Here is a 19,036-nt window from a genome sequence, read left to right on the forward strand (position 1 = left end):
AAAGTTTGTGATAAGTTATTTTATCCACATCGTATCAGTCTTTATTTATTCAGGCTAAAAACTGAAAAGAATGAATTTTATGCTTTTTGTTGCAGTAAACTTATAAAAGTTAGAGCTGCAGTGTGTTGGAATTCGGTACTGTATGAAGGTAGTTTCATATTACAATATATATTATACCACCTTTTTATATAACTGTTGCTTTGTTGTCTTGTGTTTTTTTTTCAAGGTGGTTGTGTGCAAGATTATTTCTGGAGATTAAAAGGAGGATTTCATTGGCATAGGGGACTTCATTGGCGTAATTAATAGCTCTTAACTGATGAGGTCACATATTTGAATATAGACACATGTCACTAGTGCATTAACTTATTGCATTTCAATTTGTCTCTAATCCTTGGAACAGATTAATAGATCTTTGAATAGACTAAACATATATATCGGTAGGACCCTATAAACACTGGATTGGCTTGTGTCAGGGCTTCACAAAACTTGCAGGTTTATCAGTCAGAACAGAACCATGCCTTGCAAACATGTGAAAATTGTGGTACCTGTAAACCCTCAGGTCAGTGCAGCACAATGACTCCGGAGTCTCTCGCCAGTGCAGTCGATGTGACTTCAAGTCAACGCCGGCTTCCTCTCTAGTGGTGTGTAGAAAGGTCTGACAGCAACCTGCAGATGGTCGTGGGTTTCCCCCAGGATCTGCTCGTTTTCCTCCCACCATAATGCTGGCCACTGTCGTATGTGTGAAATATTCTTGAGTATGGAGAGAAATACCAATCAAATAAATAGATGAAAATGCTCAGGCTGGCAGGTACCATTTAGTAGATAATGACACTGTTCTGACCAGGACAGGAGGAGACTGAATGACTAAGCTGGCTTATGTATTTTTAAGGAGAGTTGGTTTTTAATATCTTTGAACCTATGCCAACACAATATCACCAGTCTTGAAAATTGTACAAATAGGCCACATTTATAATCACAATAGGTATCAAGTTGTGTAATATATGATATTTTTGACATCAGTTTCTCTCTTAAATGTAAACATATACAATAAACATTTTTTTCCCTATGCAAATGTGACAGTAACATTTTACCAGATGTTGGGTATATAAAGTGTAATCTGCCTTAAAATTGTTAAAGCAATGAGAAAGGGGTTAACAATAACAACAGAGGTGAATATACCATGAACACACAATGTGACAGATGGAAGCCTCTTAAGTCTGAAGGAAAGGTGCTCCGCTCAGAATAGATGTTACTAAAAAAAAATCAGCAGAATTTGTTCTCCAGCAATTAATAATCTAACTCCTCAACCATTTTACATATTAAAGGGTAATTCTAAAGGCAATTTATGAACCGTAGATCATAGGGGATGTTACAAGATCATTGGTTGTGACGGTCAAATTGTCTAGGCAATTTCCTGTGAATATATTTGAAAAATAAGGCAAGCATCTGTGCATAGAAAACAGAAATCAACAACAAAAAATAACAATCTCAATTTATACTGGAGTTTCTTACGAATTTCACAGGGATTGTATGGTAAAAAGGTTTTCAAGTAATAAATAAACTACCAATAATAAATTGATACGTACTGTTAATCCTTAAATCTTATATCTTTAAAAATAAATTTGTGCAATACCTATTACCTCCAATGACTATACAGAGTGAAGTCCCTTGTGGTGGTATGTCGCCAATTCACAGCAGTCTGCAAACTGGTTTAAATTTGTGGCAGAGTATATCATCAGATCAATTCAGGAAAAACTAAGGCTAAATTTCTTTATTATTCCCTGTTCTAATAGTACAAAGCCACAACAATAACTAATCCCCAAATTTATTTTCATTGCTGTGATATGTTTACCCTTTTAGAATTCACACATGTGAAGGCCTCAACAATGTAAACTGCAAACATTTTCGCATCTGCCATGAACTGGTGATGCAAACCACAAAGGGACAGCACTCCAGTGTTATGAATTTCACTATAAGTTGCATATTACCATGGCAGTATGGTGTAAGCTTTCACAAGCACATAATTATACAGGTAGATGGATAAAAAACCTTGGTTAAGGAAGACGAGTGGTCATCAGAAACAAGCATACACAAAAGTCGTAAATAAATTTAAAAAGCCCAATTCAGAGGAGCATAAAAAGAAACGTTAGTATATCATGGAGATCAGCTTAAGAGAAAAGTTTTAGTTTCCTGAAAATTCATCTTATCAGTACCCAGCAATTTCAGTTTCACTTTCACTGAACAAATGATGTATAAAGTTATGGCTTACTCACTAGGTAACGGTACTTTAATGTGTAACTTTCTTCACCTTCAAATGGGTCTTAGTTATTATAGCAGTTTGAAAGAAGCGAACCTCTTTCATCAAAGCAATCCAGCCCAAGCTATGTTCAGTTTTTTGCCTTGAAGTTTTATTTTTTCGAGTAAAACAATTTACAGGCATAAACAGGAAAAAAAGGGCAGATTTTCTTATTGCATGTCTATCCTCAAAATCAAAGTATTTCTATGTCTATTTACTTATTAAACTTGAATTTTAAATTATCCCTCAGAATAGTCAATGCTTTCCTGCACTCCGGCCCCTATTAAATACATGCAGGATATCAAAAACTTTACCAATTAACTGACCAACAGACAGACAGGTGTCAGTTGTCACTACTAATACTTTTGTAATCAAACCAGATATCTCAAACTGATGAGTGCATCCTCTTGAATTGGACACATTACTTATTACACAGAAAATATTGCTGAAAATAACGTGCTTGTTCTCCATCAAGTGTACATGATACTGACATCACAAGTTAAACGATGAACAAAATAAGGTACCGTACGTGATAAAAGGTCAGGCATATTCTGTATACATTTTGGTAATATCAGTTCATTACAAGGCAAAACCTGTTCAGTCTGCATTTAAGATTTAAACTTTCTTTCTTATCATAATACCCAATTATAAGAATAAATTTACTAAAAATTCTAAAAGGACATGCAGTTGTGTACAAAAAGTAACATGTGGACTGTTTAAGATTTGCTTGTAAACAAAAGTGAAAGTTTTCCTGTTCTGTACTTAGTTTACTGTATGTACATTTGACACTTCAGTGAAGGTATAATGGAAATTAAGATGTTTAGCATTTAACACCATATTTCCTACATAACTGCAAAACCAAACAAACAATTTTCTGGACTTTACACACAACCATGAACATTTAACTAATACTATTAACATAAATGTTAAAATAAATAATCAAATGTACACCTGATATTATTTGCTGACATGATAGGGGCTATAAATATTTATGCAATGTAAGATTGGAAACAAGACTAGTCACTTTAACGAATGCAAATATGGACTTAAAAATCTGGATCCTATTGCAATATAATACCAGCATTGATGTAAACTTTGTCTGACCTGTCAATCTGTGGTGGCTTCATTTCACAAGTGTCATGCCTGTCTTACATCCTGGGCTAATGTATCAGACTAATGGTACATGAGAAAAATTCTGACAACCTGGTAAAAACATCCCTCAGTTTACACAAGCACATACCTGTCAAAAGTGTTGATACCTAAAAGTTTTCCAGATGAAGTCACCAAAAACAAATTCCAGTATTGGGCTTATCAGAATGTACCTATAATTTTGTGATCAAGATCACCATTGTCTCAGTATTCAACACATTATAAAACACAACATGATTCCTCATCTCCAGGCTCTGTATAAATTCCAATTTCATATGAACAAAGTTTACGGCTACGAAAGCCATTAAGATTTAATTCATTACAGGACATTCACTGCAGCAACCATGTACATACTGTCTGCGCCAAAAGCTACAGTTTAGATTTACTTTAATGAAACTGTGTCATCTCTGCTGTTAGAGTGGGTTAATGGCGTAACAGAATGTAACCCAAAGTTTGAAAAAGTTATGAAGTGACTCATTCTATAAACTTTAGGAACTTCACTGATCGATTTTGAACGGTAACATGAGCACAGACGTGACAGATAAGTTGTGAAACGTCATTTTCGCTATTCTAAAATAACATCAAAAATTCAACTGGATCTGCTCTAACTGATGTTAAATACAGCCTCTTAAGTGGACCATGAGCTATATACTTGAGTTTTACCATAACATGTAACTCGAATGAAAAATGTGAGCGTGTGTCAAACTTCTTCCACATGATATATCAAGATAACAAAACAAAAATCATGTAACCCTGTCATTAGCTTGTGCTTTCCTCCTCAAAACATTATAACTGACATTAAATAATCATAGGATGAAACTCTAGTTCAGTCATAGCCTTTGGTTTGAGGCTACATACGTGATCTACGACTGGGCCATCTGAAGCGTCTCTTTTTTACATAGCTGAAAGAAAAATGCCTTTCAGTTTGTTCATTCACTCCTATGATATCTCCCACAAAATTTCAGTCTGCTCTCCTACATGCTGCTTCACCACAAGACTGAACCAAAGGATCTCAGTCCTCCCTGTTACCTGTTCATTCATCACTCCACACACTGGACAGCGTCAGGATTACAGGAGCGACTGTACCAGCTCCACCAACGAGACAGCTAGGTTGTACTCAGAGTATCCCTCAGGCAGCTGGTTGACCACATGCCCCATGAGCACGGCGGTGTTGTGGAGGGGGACATTGGGGCACCTCAGTTCTACACTCTCCTGTAATAACACAGATTCACGTTGGTTAAAAATGAATGTAATCAAGTGAAACGTGAACTTTATGAGTTACTTGATAAATATCATTCTTCATACTTCAGTAAGGCTAGACCAACAGGTTGTTTACAAACCGAAGGTCTACACAGAGTACAATCATGCTACAGGAGCTGTGATTCACTTTCAATCTTATTGTACACTCATCTATTGTATTCTGGACATTTCCATTCATATTATGTTATCAAGATGGGCCAAATTATTGTTCTATTTTTACTTCTTTATTTTGTGTGCTTGATAGGTGTTTGATGCCATGCTGAAGACTTTTCAATTGAATGTTCTGGCGAACAGCTTTATGGGTGGAGTAAAAACGAGCCTTTGAGAGTGTTATATGTTTATATAATTAATAATGTTAAGAAAATAACACATATTAACTATAAAAATGTCCTGGATCAGTTTTGACAGGTTTTTGGTTGGCAGAGCAGATACGGAATGCTATTCATGTTTCTGGTTTGCACAACAATCTCTACAAACCCCATCCTTACGCTTTGTACATTCGAAATACATCATCATTATACATGTAAGAACGATGTCAAAGTAATGACTTAAGTGATTTTGAAAACATCAATCATATAAATGAATAAGTGAATTGCTGTAGGAAAAAAAAAGTTTTCAACAGCACACTTGAAATGTAGGTTCCCAAAAATAGACCATAACTGACCATGCTCTTGAGCCAGGTGGAGACGGTAGGAGAGAGACTAGCAACTTTCTCCAGTCCCCCTGGGGGGTCACAGGTGTAGATGTAATGAGCCACTCTCTGTCCTGCCACCAGCAATAACTGTGACCCCATCAGCTCATGATCGTTCACTGTCGATAACACCTGCAGAAATAAAATTACGATTCACAATATAGAGAGAAAAAGTTCATAAGAAAGCAATTTGATGCATTTTAGGTAACCAATTTAGTTTCACTTTCACATCTATAGCTGGTCAGAATCTTACTACTCAGGAGTCCAATACCTATAATTGTCAGAAATTAAAATTTGCTCTGTATCCTGTCACAGGAACAGTGTGTTTAGAAAAAAAAAGCTGATTTAAAAATGAATAAAATCGATTTTTATTTGACTGGTGCTTTACGTTGTACTCAACAAAATTTCACTTATAAGACGATGGCCAGTATTATGGTGGGAGGAAACTGGGCCAAGCCTGCGAAAAACCCATGATCATCCATTGGCAGATCTTCCCACGTAGAGCAGGAGAGGAAGTCAGCATGAGCTGGACTTGAACTCATGGCAAACACAATGGTGGGAGACTCCTGGGTTACTGCGCTGTACAGGTGTTCTAACCCCCTCGGACACGGAGACTACTGTTATAAGTATACTTTGTAAAAACATACCTCTTCAGCCATCTTGTCTTTGCCTTCTGAGTACAGTTCACAGACCAGGTGTTGTTTGAAGTAATCAATGTCCAGACCAAAGTCCTTAGCCAGCTCTAACACGAGAGATGACCACTTAGTGTCTAGTGTGTCATTGTCTCTCACCGACTGGGTCAAAACTCGACTCAGGAACTGAGCATTAGACAAAAGGAAAGTAAGAAATACACCTTTAATAGTAATATTATAACTGATAAAGCCCAGAACCAACATAACCTCCATGTCACACTTTCTATAGCTCCTAGGGCAACTTGTCTTTTATTAATACATGTACATGTACTTACACTTTCTTGTAGCATGTCATAATACAAGTGCTGCCTTTACATATTAAAGCCCTAATGCAATGGTATATGCTGTTTGATTTGACCTTAAAGGGATACAGAATCAATTCTGATTGGCTGGTGTGAGAGATGGCTAAACCTAGTCTAAGCTGAAAATAGGTATGGTACATTTATTCAAGCATGACCAAGGCTGCAGCGTTTAACACAGGAAAACCTATCTCCAGTGTCAGCCAATCAGTGTTGAATCTGTATCCTTTCAAGGATAAGTATATCAACTTGATGTTAATGCATGACTTGTTTTATAACAGACTATCATTCATAGCGTCCCACATTTCTGTTCACCAGAATGATACATCTGACTCACCTGTCGCCTTGCCAGTGATAAGGAAGAGTCCACATTTTGGTTGGGTAATAGAGGGTGAGCATGCAAATCATTGAAAAAGGCATTCTTTCCCTAAAGAAAAATTAGAAAAAAAAATTAATTCATTAACAATGGCTAATGATAGTTTTACTTCTGACATGTATGCCTAACAGGTAAACTAACAACCTTGATACTGGATACTGTGTATATGCCAGGAAAATAAACGTTTTTACAACAAAATTGACACCTAATGTATTTTACTCAAAGTAAATCCTTACAGTGTATGTAATGCAAAATCTTATCCCTGACTTGACAATCATTGTGTCGATTTGTAAGGAAATCAATCAGCGGATCTTTTATATAGAGGACATTCCAAAGCGTAATTTAAGCTTAATCTTCATTCCTCTGACAAATCACTCACCTTGGAATCAAACAGAGACAGAACCTTGACAGATTTGATGTTAAAGTGAAGTATGAAGTACATCAGTAATGACAAATGGTAGTGGTGTCGCACCAGGCCGTAGTTCGTGGCTCTCTGCTCTACAGAGAGTTCCACTAACGAGGCAGGGCCATGTACTTGCTGCCACAGAGGCTCGATGTTGAACACAGGTACCACGTTAGCATCACAGTTAGCCTGGAAAGGGGAGGCAACCACAACAAGGAATTCTGTTATAACTTCACATATGATACATGTTTACTGGGTTGTCATATATGATGGGAATCCCAGGCTTGCTACAAAGGGAAGTAAATCTTGCAACTCAAATTGAATGAATACAATACTAGTCATTTCAGTCATGCATGTGATCACGAATAAATGTTGCTGGCCTTGTTATTCAAGTAGATAGAAGGCATTGTTGTTTTATGAGTTGCATGAGTTGCTTCACTTTGCAGTGGGCAGGAGATCCCCATTATATGTACAAAAGTGACTGGATTGATTGATGTACTCAAGAATTTTTCACCTATAAGACAGCTGGGCCCTGAATCACAAAGCGACGCAAAACATTTTTTTATTGTACATTTGTCTGTACGTTATTTTGTATGTCACTACTACTGTGCCATTCTTCTATTTGTGTGATTATTGTACATGTACATGTTTCTTTGTGAAACTGGGACCAGGGTTTATGGGCGGAGGGAACTAGAGAATCAAGAATAAACCATCGCCTTAGGTAAGGTACACGACAAACCTCCTGTACTAAAGCTGCAGCGGAATGAAACAGCCAGAGAGCTGTATCTTAACATTCCACGTCACTGGTCAATGGCCCAATAGTGGCCCTACAACAGCAAATCAGGGCTGTATTTAAACATGCCACCTCACTGGTCAATGGCCTAACAGTTACAGCAAATCAGGGCTGTATTTAAACATGCCACCTCACTGGTCAATGGCAAGACAGTTACAGCAAATCAGGGCTGTATTTCAACATGCCACCTCACTGGTCAATGGCCCTACAATAGCAAATCAGGGCTGTATTTCAACATGCCGCCTCATTGGTCAATGGCCCTACAACAGCAAATCAGGGCTGTATTTCAACATGCCACCTCACTGGTTAATGGCCCTACAATTACAGAAAATCAGGGCTGTATTTAAACATGCCACCTCACTGGTCGATGGCCCTACAACAGTACATCAGGGCTGTATTTCAACATGCCACCTCACTGGTCAATAGCCCTAAAGTTACAGTAAATCAGGGCTGTATTTAAACATGCCACCTCACTGGTCAATGGGCCGACAGTTACAGTGAACAGGGCTGTATTTAAACATGCCACCTCACTGGTCAATGGCCCTACAACAGCAAATCAGGGCTGTATTTCAACACGCCACCTCACTGGTCCATGGCCCTACAACAGCAAATCAGGGCTGTATTTCAACACGCCACCTCACTGGTCAATGGCCTGACAGTTACAGCAAATCAGGGCTGTATTTCAACACGCCACCTCACTGGTCAATGGCCCTACAACAGCAAATCAGGGCTGTATTTCAACACGCCACCTCACTGGTCAATGGCCTGACAGTTACAGCAAATCAGGGCTTTAACTATCAACAAATACTGTAATTAGCATGTTTGCAAAGTGTTTATGCAAACATATTCGAAAGGCATTGTTCTGTGTTGACTGATAAAATTATAGTTTTTGTGAAGCCCTGACAATGGCCACTCCAACCAATAGGTTTGTCTCCAAAATGAAATTAAAAATGTGCATAAAGTGCACTGGAAGTTGTTCTTTCATACGTGACAAGGTTGAGGAATGATTGTATTCATTCATCAGTGTAGACTGATCAAATTACACTTTTTGTGAAGCCCTGATATTGGCCAATCCAACCAATTTCCTTTTGTCTTCAAAATTAAAATGTACATAAACTGCACTGAAAGTGGTTCTTTCATATGCAAAATGGTTGAGGAATTAGAGTAATGAGTTACCTGATCAAACAAATGCACTCCATAATAATAACATATCAACAATAGTTGCAGATCTGATGTATGAGACTGCATGAACATTTTCACTGAAAATATTTTTGCCTTTGGCTGAAGTGCAGTGAAGGTCCAAACTCACGTCTTGTAATATTTCCAGAAAATCACAGGTAAGCCTCAGGAAATCCACCATCAGTGTATCACTGATTCCAACCTCCTGGTGAACACACATAAAGAACACGGCTTACACTTAGCAGGCGACAAAGATGTAATAAAAAAATATGTGTTGAATTCATAAGAAACACAAGAAACCGTGACAATTACATGAAACATGTACAAGCAGAATATTTGGTCAGTTCATTACCTTGTACCTGATATAACATGCACTTAATGAGCCGTCACAAGCTAAAGGATTTATTTATTTATTAAATTGGTGTTTTATGTGGTTCTCAAGAATCTTTCACTCATCCAAAGATAACAAGCATTTTGTCGGGAGAAAATCGAGCAGAGCCTGAGGGAAACCCATGAGCATCCGCAGGTTGCTGACAGACCTTCTCATGTACGACTGGAGATGAAGCCAGCATGAGCTGCACTTAAACTCACAGCCGCTGCACTAGTGAGAGCCATCACAAGGTACAGGTGTTCAACACGTGGCTTAAATATAATGAACATACATACTGAACATTCAAATGCTAATTACCTTTCTGCAAAGCCGTTCCTTTGGAGGTTTCCCAACCTGAAGAAAACATTCAATCATCATTCTAGCAATATGCAGTTATTTTAAGCGATGTACATGTATTTAAATGTCGGACTTGTTTGAAATTCCTTTGTTTCATTAATCAAATTCGCTATAAATGAGAGATACAAATACTGCAACAAAATATCGTTTTGGATATTGCTTTCTTTAAAACATATAATACCTGAATATAATCTTCTTCATATAATATTTTTATGGAAAATACACTTTCATTTTTCACCATATTAACCTTTTCCATGAGATATGCTGCAGCCATCATCCTCTTGGCAATAAACATGTGCCAGAACATACTGCAGACGCCTACAAAACACAACCATAAATGGCAACCACACATTAATTAGACAAAGCACTCATTAATTTATTCAACATTTAATGAGATAGAGGCAATGCTACTTGGATATACTGATGCCTATATTCCCTCTAAGTATGAAAGCCTTTCCTATTAAAAGACCTTAACTTTGAATGGATTCCTTTAAACTGTCATAATATGGTAGCAACACACTCATGTAAATATATGCTGAGACACAGACACCTACCTTGTCTCAACACTGCATTCTGAACCAGCTTCATAAAGTGTAAAGAGTTTTCTAGGCACATCATTGACTGAAGAGAAAAAGAAATCTGGATGTATACACGAAAAGCTGATACATAAGTTAACCCTGAGATTCCCAACCTTTGAAAGCAAAACTCCAAACATGTTCTGAAATCAGTGGTATTTTGGTATAGTTGGGTGTGTAAAAAGACACTTTCAGAAGCACACAATGGCCTTACAATTATACTTTTAACGCCCACAAGTTTTTCTGATAAGAAATTAATCAAGCTTCACTAAAAACTCATAAGTGAGCATACAAGGCGGATGAATAAATGAGAATCAAGTAAAATGTGTGACCTTAAAGAGGCTAAACTTTAGGTGAAATACAGTAGTATGTCTGTAGCCCATTCTTTCCATTTTTATTTTTCCATATTCAGATGTATGTGTCTTATGTGAAAAATATTACACCTGTAAATTTTGTCCCCGTACAAGTACAGAAGCTATAAATTTTCTCCAAATGATGACAAAACGTCCTCTGGTGTATGATGAGGATAACACAGATATATCTGTGTAAACTGAGGAATCACTGACCTCGGGATCCCTATTCCACTGAGCAGCATACTCCCATGCACAGTTAGCCATGAGTACATCATTCTCCAGGCTGTATGGGAAGTGGGACTGTAACTCTGTGAACTGTGACCTCAGTCTGTCTGACACACCAGAGTTCTCTCCCTTCTCTACCTCTTCTGTCTCCATTGAGCTCTCCTCCTCAGGGGTTTTATGAGGACTGTTAAAAACATGTGAGGAGAGGCCAGTGCGACAGACATACCGGGCTACAACCTCGGGAACATAGCCTGGAAACAGAATAAGTAAGGAGAGTAATGAATACAATCATTCCGCAACCTTTTCGCATATGAAAGAACAACTTTTAGTGCAGTTTATGCACATTTTTCATTTGATTTTGGGGACAAAACTATTGTTTGGATTGACATTGTCAGGGCTTCACAAAAAGTATAATTTGATTAGTCAACACAGAATGCCTTCAGAATCAGCTTAATTGAACACCTTTCAATCGTGCAAAAAGGTTGAAAAATTACAGAAAATGCTTTGTAGCATTGTACAGTTCAGTAAATTCAGAGAATGAGTAATATGAAATCCAATTACAAATTTTAAATGTAAAGTTTTATAAGACTTGCATTTTTACTAAATACTTACAATGTGTTACGCACAGCCAAGACTATTGCACCAATGCAATGGTTATCGTGTTTATTCCTTTAATGATTTGCTTGCACATTTGACTAACCTTTTCCTCCTTCCAGAAACTTGGCCACTGACACACCTAACCCATTCACACCCGCCTCAGAGTGGACTGGTCCTACATTGTCTGAGCTTGGTGTGATTTTCAGAATGGTGCTTATGGCCAGGACATCCTCCAGCTGTTTAATGAGGTTGGTCCATTGTTCTATGTCTACAGTAATGGATTCCCAGTCGGATGTGTCCATGTTCTCATCTGGAGGTGTACTGGCAGTGTCTGCATCAGGATCCTTTAATAACAGTCCCGCATTTCAATGTATTTTATGATAAAATCAGACAATATGTCCAACAACTTATAAATGGCAACTTGGACTATCTCAGATATAGCACTTTAGAAAATCTGTGGTCTATCAGTCACATGTAGTACACGTTCATGCATGTTGGCATAATACTCCTGTGGAGGGATGGACTCGCCCTGCCACAAGAAAACACAGTATTTACACACACAACGAATGAATCCTCGTTGTCAGATGACAGAAAAATGATTAAAGACGATGTATAAACCTGAGTATACATACATGCTTACTAACAGCCAAATCTGCTGGTATGTATAAAAATGAGTTCACAGAAAAGTGGACATTTTGCATCAAACTTCATGAAGTACACTAACCTTAGCTGTGGTCTGGTTCCGTAACAACTCTAAAGAAACACTTCTTCCAACGACAGCGAGAAGAATGGCAGCACAGGCTCTCTCTGAACGGCTACATGAGTCTCTTAGCTTTTGCCACCAGGGGGACACAGTATTGGGATCCACAATCACATCTGACGTTTCTTAAAACAGATCCCATAAAATATTTCTCTAAGAATTCCAAGTACATGTACATACAAATACAGGTACAGAGAGTTTAACTGATAATCTGTGGACTGACAGGAGGAGTGTTCATTTGGTCATTTTCTTGACTAAGCAATGTATCCTGATAATTTGTAAGTTATTGGTAACATAGTGATATGGTCATCTGCCAATGAGTCACCTGTGCAACGTAACCATCACACAGGTAATGTCCTTGACCAGGTAACACAATGGCTCACCTCATGCCTGACAGGCAGTTAATGCAGTGAATCCACTGACTGAGAACTACAGTCTTCCTTTGACTGCCAGTGATGGGTCACCTATAATAACTCACCTGTCACAGGTAAAACATTTAGTCCAGCAATTCTGATGCCTCAGCCACATTTGCACTGTGACCAAAAACCAGCTTCACATTCAACCTTGATGAAACCTTTTAGTTCACAGGAGGAATTAATATATTTTCACCTTAAGTCTTAACACACATGGCCACCATGGCCTGCGTCTCGCACGCCAATCTACTGTACTCACCAGATGTCACCATAGACAATGCCGACAAAGCCATAAGTATGGTCAGGTATAACTTACCTGTCATACAGGTAACAGATTTGATCAGGTAATACAAGCAGCTCTTTGACTGAGGGTTACGATCATCTTCTGACAGCCAATAACTCACCTGTCATACAGGTAATAGCTTTGATCAGGTAATACAGTGGCTCTATTGACTGAGGGTTACGATTGTCTTCTGACAGCCAGTAACTCATCTGTCATACAGGTAATAGATTTGATCAGGTAATACAGTGGCTCTATTGACTGAGGGTTACGATTGTCTTCTGACAGCCAGTAACTCACCTGTCATACGGGTAATAGCTTTGATCAGGTAATACATCCACTCTATTGACTGAGGGTTACGATCGTCTTCCTACAGCCAATAACTCACCTGTCATACAGGTAATAGCTTTGATCAGGTAATACAGTGGCTCTATTGACTGAGGGTTGCAATCGTCTTCTGACAGCCAGTAACTCACCTGTCACACAGGTAATAGCTTTGATCAGGTAATACAGCGGCTCTATTGACTGAGGGTTACCATCATCTTCTGACAGCCAGTAACTCACCTGTCATACAGGCAATAGCTTTGATCAGGTAATACAGCGGCTCTATTGACTGAGGGTTACCATCGTCTTTTGACAGCCAGTAACTCACCTGTCATACAGGTAATAGCTTTGATCAGGTAATACAGCGGCTCTATTGATTGAGGGTTACGATCGTCTTCTGACAGCCAGTAACTCACCTGTCATACAGGTAATAGCTTTGATCAGGTAATACAGCGGCTCTATTGATTGAGGGTTACGATTGTCTTCTGACAGCCAGTAACTCACCTGTCATACAGGTAACAGCTTTGATCAGGTAATACAGCAGCTCTATTGACTGAGGGTTACGATCGTCTTCTGACAGCCAGTAACTCACCTGTCATACAGGTAACAGCTTTGATCAGGTAATACAGTGGCTCTATTGACTGAGGGTTACGATCGTCTTCTGACAGCCAGTAACTCATCTGTCATACAGGTAATAGCTTTGATCAGGTAATACAGCGGCTCTATTGATTGAGGGTTACGATTGTCTTCTGACAGCCAGTAACTCACCTGTCATACAGGTAATAGCTTTGATCAGGTAATACAGCGGCTTCTTTGATTGAGGGTTACGATCGTCTTCTGACAGCCAGTAACTCACCTGTCATACAGGTAATAGCTTTGATCAGGTAATACAGCGGCTCTATTGATTGAGGGTTACGATCGTCTTCTGACAGCCAGTAACTCACCTGTCATACAGGTAATAGCTTTGATCAGGTAATACAGTGGCTCTATTGACTGAGGGCTGCGATCGTCTTCTGACAGCCAGTAACTCACCTGTCATACAGGTAATAGCTTTGATCAGGTAATACAGTGGCTCTATTGACTGAGGGTTACGATTGTCTTCTGACAGCCAGTAACTCACCTGTCATACAGGTAATAGCTTTGATCAGGTAATACAGCGGCTCTATTGACTGAGGGTTACGATCGTCTTCTGACAGCCAGTAACTCACCTGTCATACAGGTAACAGCTTTGATCAGGTAATACAGCAGCTCTATTGACTGAGGGTTACGATTGTCTTCTGACAGCCAGTAACTCACCTGTCATACAGGTAACAGCTTTGATCAGGTAATACAGTGGCTCTATTGACTGAGGGTTACGATCGTCTTCTGACAGCCAGTAACTCACCTGTCATACAGGTAATAGCTTTGATCAGGTAATACATCGGCTCTATTGACTGAGGGTTGCGATCGTCTTCTGACAGCCAGTAACTCACCTGTCATACAGGTAATAGCTTTGATCAGGTAATACATCCGCTCTATTGACTGAGGGTTACGATCGTCTTCTGACAGCCAGTAACTCACCTGTCATACAGGTAATAGCTTTGATCAGGTAATACAGCGGCTCTATTGACTGAGGATTACGATCGTCTTCTGACAGCCAGTAACTCACCTGTCATACAGGTAACAGCTTTGATCAGGTAATACAGTGGCTCTATTGACTGAGGGCTGCGATCGTCTTCTGACAGCCAGTAACTCACCTGTCATACAGGCAATAGCTTTGATCAGGTAATACAGTGGCTCTATTGACTGAGGGCTGCGATCGTCTTCTGACAGCCAGTAACTCACCTGTCATACAGGTAATAGCTTTGATCAGGTAATACATCGGCTCTATTGACTGAGGGTTACCATCATCTTCCCACAGCCAGTAACTCACCTGTCATACGGGTAATAGCTTTGAACAGGTAATACATCCGCTCTATTGACTGAGGGTTGCGATCGTCTTCTGACAGCCAGTAACTCACCTGTCATACAGGTAATAGCTTTGATCAGGTAATACATCGGCTCTATTAACTGAGGGTTACCATCGTCTTTTGACAGCCAATAACTCACCTGTCTATAGGTAATAGATTTGATCAGGTAATACAGTGGCTCTATTGACTGAGGATTACGATCGTCTTCTGACAGCCAGTAACTCACCTGTCATACGGGTAATAGCTTTGATCAGGTAATACAGCGGCTCTATTGACTGAGGGTTACGATCGTCTTCTGACAGCCAGTAACTCACCTGTCATACAGGTAACAGCTTTGATCAGGTAATACAGCAGCTCTATTGACTGAGGGTTACGATTGTCTTCTGACAGCCAGTAACTCACCTGTCATACAGGTAATAGCTTTGATCAGGTAATACAGCGGCTCTATTGACTGAGGGTTACCATCGTCTTCTGACAGCCAGTAACTCACCTGTCATACAGGTAATAGCTTTCATCAGGTAATACAGCGGCTCTATTGACTGAGGGTTACCATCGTCTTTTGACAGCCAGTAACTCACCTGTCATACAGGTAATAGCTTTGATCAGGTAATACAGCGGCTCTATTGATTGAGGGTTACGATTGTCTTCTGACAGCCAGTAACTCATCTGTCATACAGGTAATAGATTTGATCAGGTAATACATCCACTCTATTGACTGAGGGTTACGATCGTCTTCTGACAGCCAATAACTCACCTGTCATACAGGTAATAGCTTTGATCAGGTAATACAGTGGCTCTATTGACTGAGGGTTACGATTGTCTTCTGACAGCCAGTAACTCACCTGTCATACAGGTAATAGCTTTGATCAGGTAATACAGCGGCTCTATTGACTGAGGGTTACGATCGTCTTCTGACAGCCAGTAACTCACCTGTCATACAGGTAACAGCTTTGATCAGGTAATACAGCGGCTCTATTGACTGAGGGTTACGATCATCTTCTGACAGCCAGTAACTCACCTGTCATACAGGTAATAGCTTTGATCAGGTAATACATCGGCTCTATTGACTGAGGGTTGCGATCGTCTTCTGACAGCCAGTAACTCACCTGTCATACAGGTAATAGCTTTGATCAGGTAATACATCCGCTCTATTGACTGAGGGTTACCATCGTCTTCTGACAGCCAGTAACTCACCTGTCATACAGGTAATAGCTTTGATCAGGTAATACAGCGGCTCTATTGACTGAGGGTTACGATCGTCTTCTGACAGCCAGTAACTCACCTGTCACATAGGTAATAGCTTTGATCAGGTAATACAGCGGCTTTATTGACTGAGGGCTGCGATCGTCTTCTGACAGCCAGTAACTCACCTGTCATACAGGTAATAGCTTTGATCAGGTCATACATCGGCTCTATTGACTGAGGGTTGCGATCGTCTTCTGACAGCCAGTAACTCACCTGTCATACAGGTAATAGCTTTCATCAGGTAATACAGCGGTTCTATTGACTGAGGGTTGCGATCGTCTTCTGACAGCCAGTAATGTGTTAAGAGGTCCTATTAAAGACAACAAAGGAACATGCAGCTTAAGATGATGAAACATTACATGTGCTTCTGAACAGTACAATAACTTGAATAGCCTGGGAGAACAATAACTGTCTTTGATTTTGCAAAAGGGTCTTCAAATGTTTTGAAATGCAGTTCAGTAACAATACATCCATATTATCAAGTTATAGCAGGAAAATGAGCTCAGTTAAATATGGAGTCAAATCAATGCATTTGTATGAATAATGTGTTCCCATGTAATGACAAATGCTAAGTTTGCTTCTTTCTCAATTACTTAACATAATTAAATTCACATGTATTATTACATACCATAAGTTGGTCAGGTCCTAGGCCAGAGCTCTGCAGAACAACGCTCAGGTCTGCTGGCAAAACTCGTCTGTCTAGGCATGCCCCAAACACTAAGCGTCCTGTGAAACAAAAGTGAAAACATACTTCCATAGTTTCTGTGATATTTCCACTCCAGACTGGGTGCAAGTGATATCCACATCTTGGCAGGAAAGTCTCTTGTCAGCCATCTTGGATAGTGATTTTAACACCAGAATGTGTAAGAACTATGTTACATTAAGGCTGTCGACAGTAGGTCACACAACCTTTAATTAATGTTACAAACAAGTCAGAAAAATCAGAGACAAAAGCTTAAACAAAATTACACAAAAGTACATGGAATAAATGCGTGCCATAAAAAAACAGTGAAGATTTCTGCTGAATAGGAGTTTCTTAGAAAGTCAATTATGGTCACCAATTTTTACATGAAACAAACTATGTTTTCAGGAAAAAGTTGCTATTGGTAGTTGCCCTTACCCAGGGATATTTTCCGCTCCTCACTCATGTGCTTGCCCAGGGTCAGTCCTCCATGTTTGCCAATGTGCGACTCTCGGGAGTGATGGTCCAGGTGAAAACAGTGCAGGTAAGGAACCACATTCAGACAGCTGTTCAGGTCAAAGGACACATGACCACCTGCACTTTCTTGGACACAGCTGTGAAACTGTTCCACCTGAGATAACAGGTGTTCAATCTCTGACTGATTGACTAACAGCAGCGATGTGAGGTGCTGAAAATATCATACACAGCTGTGAAACTGTTCCACTTGAGATAACAGGTGTTCAATGTCTGACTGATTAACTCACAGCAGTGATGTGAGGTGCTAAAAATATTGGGCATTCGTCAAAAAATCTTCAAGACCTGGTCATTACGCTTTGCCCACACCAAAGAGTTCTGAAGTGGCATGTTATCAAGCAATTTCAGTTAAGTATCATATGTTTAAACAGCCTGAGCTGTTTAACAACGACAGGCTAAACTTGATCAATAGATTTATTGATTTGACTGTTCTTTAATGTGCACTTGATGGAGGTTGTAACATTGTGTGCAACTGACATATTGTTGTGTCATATTTCATATGTATTGATCTCTTTATGACTCCTGTGACCCCAGATAACCTCTCACCTCAGACAAATTTTCTGAGTGCGTTGCCTCTTGTGTACTAAGGCTATTCAGGGAGATGTAAGTCTGTAACAGAGATTCCTGTCCCTGACAAAACTGGAACAAGTGACGCCCTTCTACATCCATATCGGCTTCAGCTAAAATGTTTACACAAGAAAACGAAAAACATCAAACCTTGACCATGACCAAAGCATTTAAAATTAGTGGATTAACAACAATAAACAACTCAGCTAAATGTTATTCACTGAAACATGCAAAATTTATTAGCTTTTTCCATTTTTTTCCGTTATCTTATTGTCACAGTGCATAGGCCTACACGTAAGCTTAAATGATCTGTAAAGAAGAGCCTTCTTGTGAAAAAATAAGTATGCAGTTATCATTGCTTATTTATCTGATTGGTGTTTTACTCCGTACTCAAGAGTATTTCACTTATACAATGACGACCAGTATTATGGTGGGAGGAGCACAGCAGAGTTCAGGGCAGACCCACAGCCATTCACATGTTTATGCCTTTGTCTGTGTCGCAGACTTACCAATGTCATGGAGCCTCAAGGACACAGCCTTGACCAGTCTTAACATGACAGCTGGACTAAGGTAACGGGTATTCAGAGCCTTCTCCAAAGCCTACAACACATCATCCACAGAATGAAGATCAAACAAATCACACAACGTCTACTTTAATCAAAGAATT

At 39.4% G+C, this 19,036-nt stretch overlaps 1 protein-coding gene across 2 annotated transcripts in view; it reads right to left on the bottom strand.

The window, feature by feature from the left end:
- Window positions 1-899: 899 nt before the first annotated feature.
- Window positions 900-19,036, bottom strand: part of LOC135467779 (rab3 GTPase-activating protein non-catalytic subunit-like) — a 29,574-nt gene continuing 11,437 nt past the window's right edge. For both annotated transcript variants that reach the window (XM_064745624.1, XM_064745623.1), the window contains exons 17-33: window positions 18,879-18,969; window positions 18,349-18,482; window positions 17,707-17,956; window positions 17,215-17,312; window positions 16,800-16,896; window positions 12,340-12,500; window positions 11,719-11,959; window positions 11,007-11,269; window positions 10,420-10,486; window positions 10,113-10,183; window positions 9,827-9,862; window positions 9,269-9,343; window positions 7,143-7,355; window positions 6,725-6,814; window positions 6,044-6,214; window positions 5,370-5,528; window positions 900-4,657 (exon numbers count right to left, since the gene is read on the bottom strand). In XM_064745624.1, the coding sequence (XP_064601694.1) occupies window positions 4,514-4,657; window positions 5,370-5,528; window positions 6,044-6,214; window positions 6,725-6,814; window positions 7,143-7,355; window positions 9,269-9,343; window positions 9,827-9,862; window positions 10,113-10,183; window positions 10,420-10,486; window positions 11,007-11,269; window positions 11,719-11,959; window positions 12,340-12,500; window positions 16,800-16,896; window positions 17,215-17,312; window positions 17,707-17,956; window positions 18,349-18,482; window positions 18,879-18,969 (2,361 nt within the window). In that variant the 3' untranslated portion in view covers window positions 900-4,513. The remainder of the gene's footprint in view (window positions 4,658-5,369; window positions 5,529-6,043; window positions 6,215-6,724; window positions 6,815-7,142; window positions 7,356-9,268; window positions 9,344-9,826; window positions 9,863-10,112; window positions 10,184-10,419; window positions 10,487-11,006; window positions 11,270-11,718; window positions 11,960-12,339; window positions 12,501-16,799; window positions 16,897-17,214; window positions 17,313-17,706; window positions 17,957-18,348; window positions 18,483-18,878; window positions 18,970-19,036) is intronic.

The sequence above is a fragment of the Liolophura sinensis genome, chromosome 6 (assembly GCF_032854445.1).
Source record: "Liolophura sinensis isolate JHLJ2023 chromosome 6, CUHK_Ljap_v2, whole genome shotgun sequence".
Taxonomy (NCBI): domain Eukaryota; kingdom Metazoa; phylum Mollusca; class Polyplacophora; order Chitonida; family Chitonidae; genus Liolophura; species Liolophura sinensis.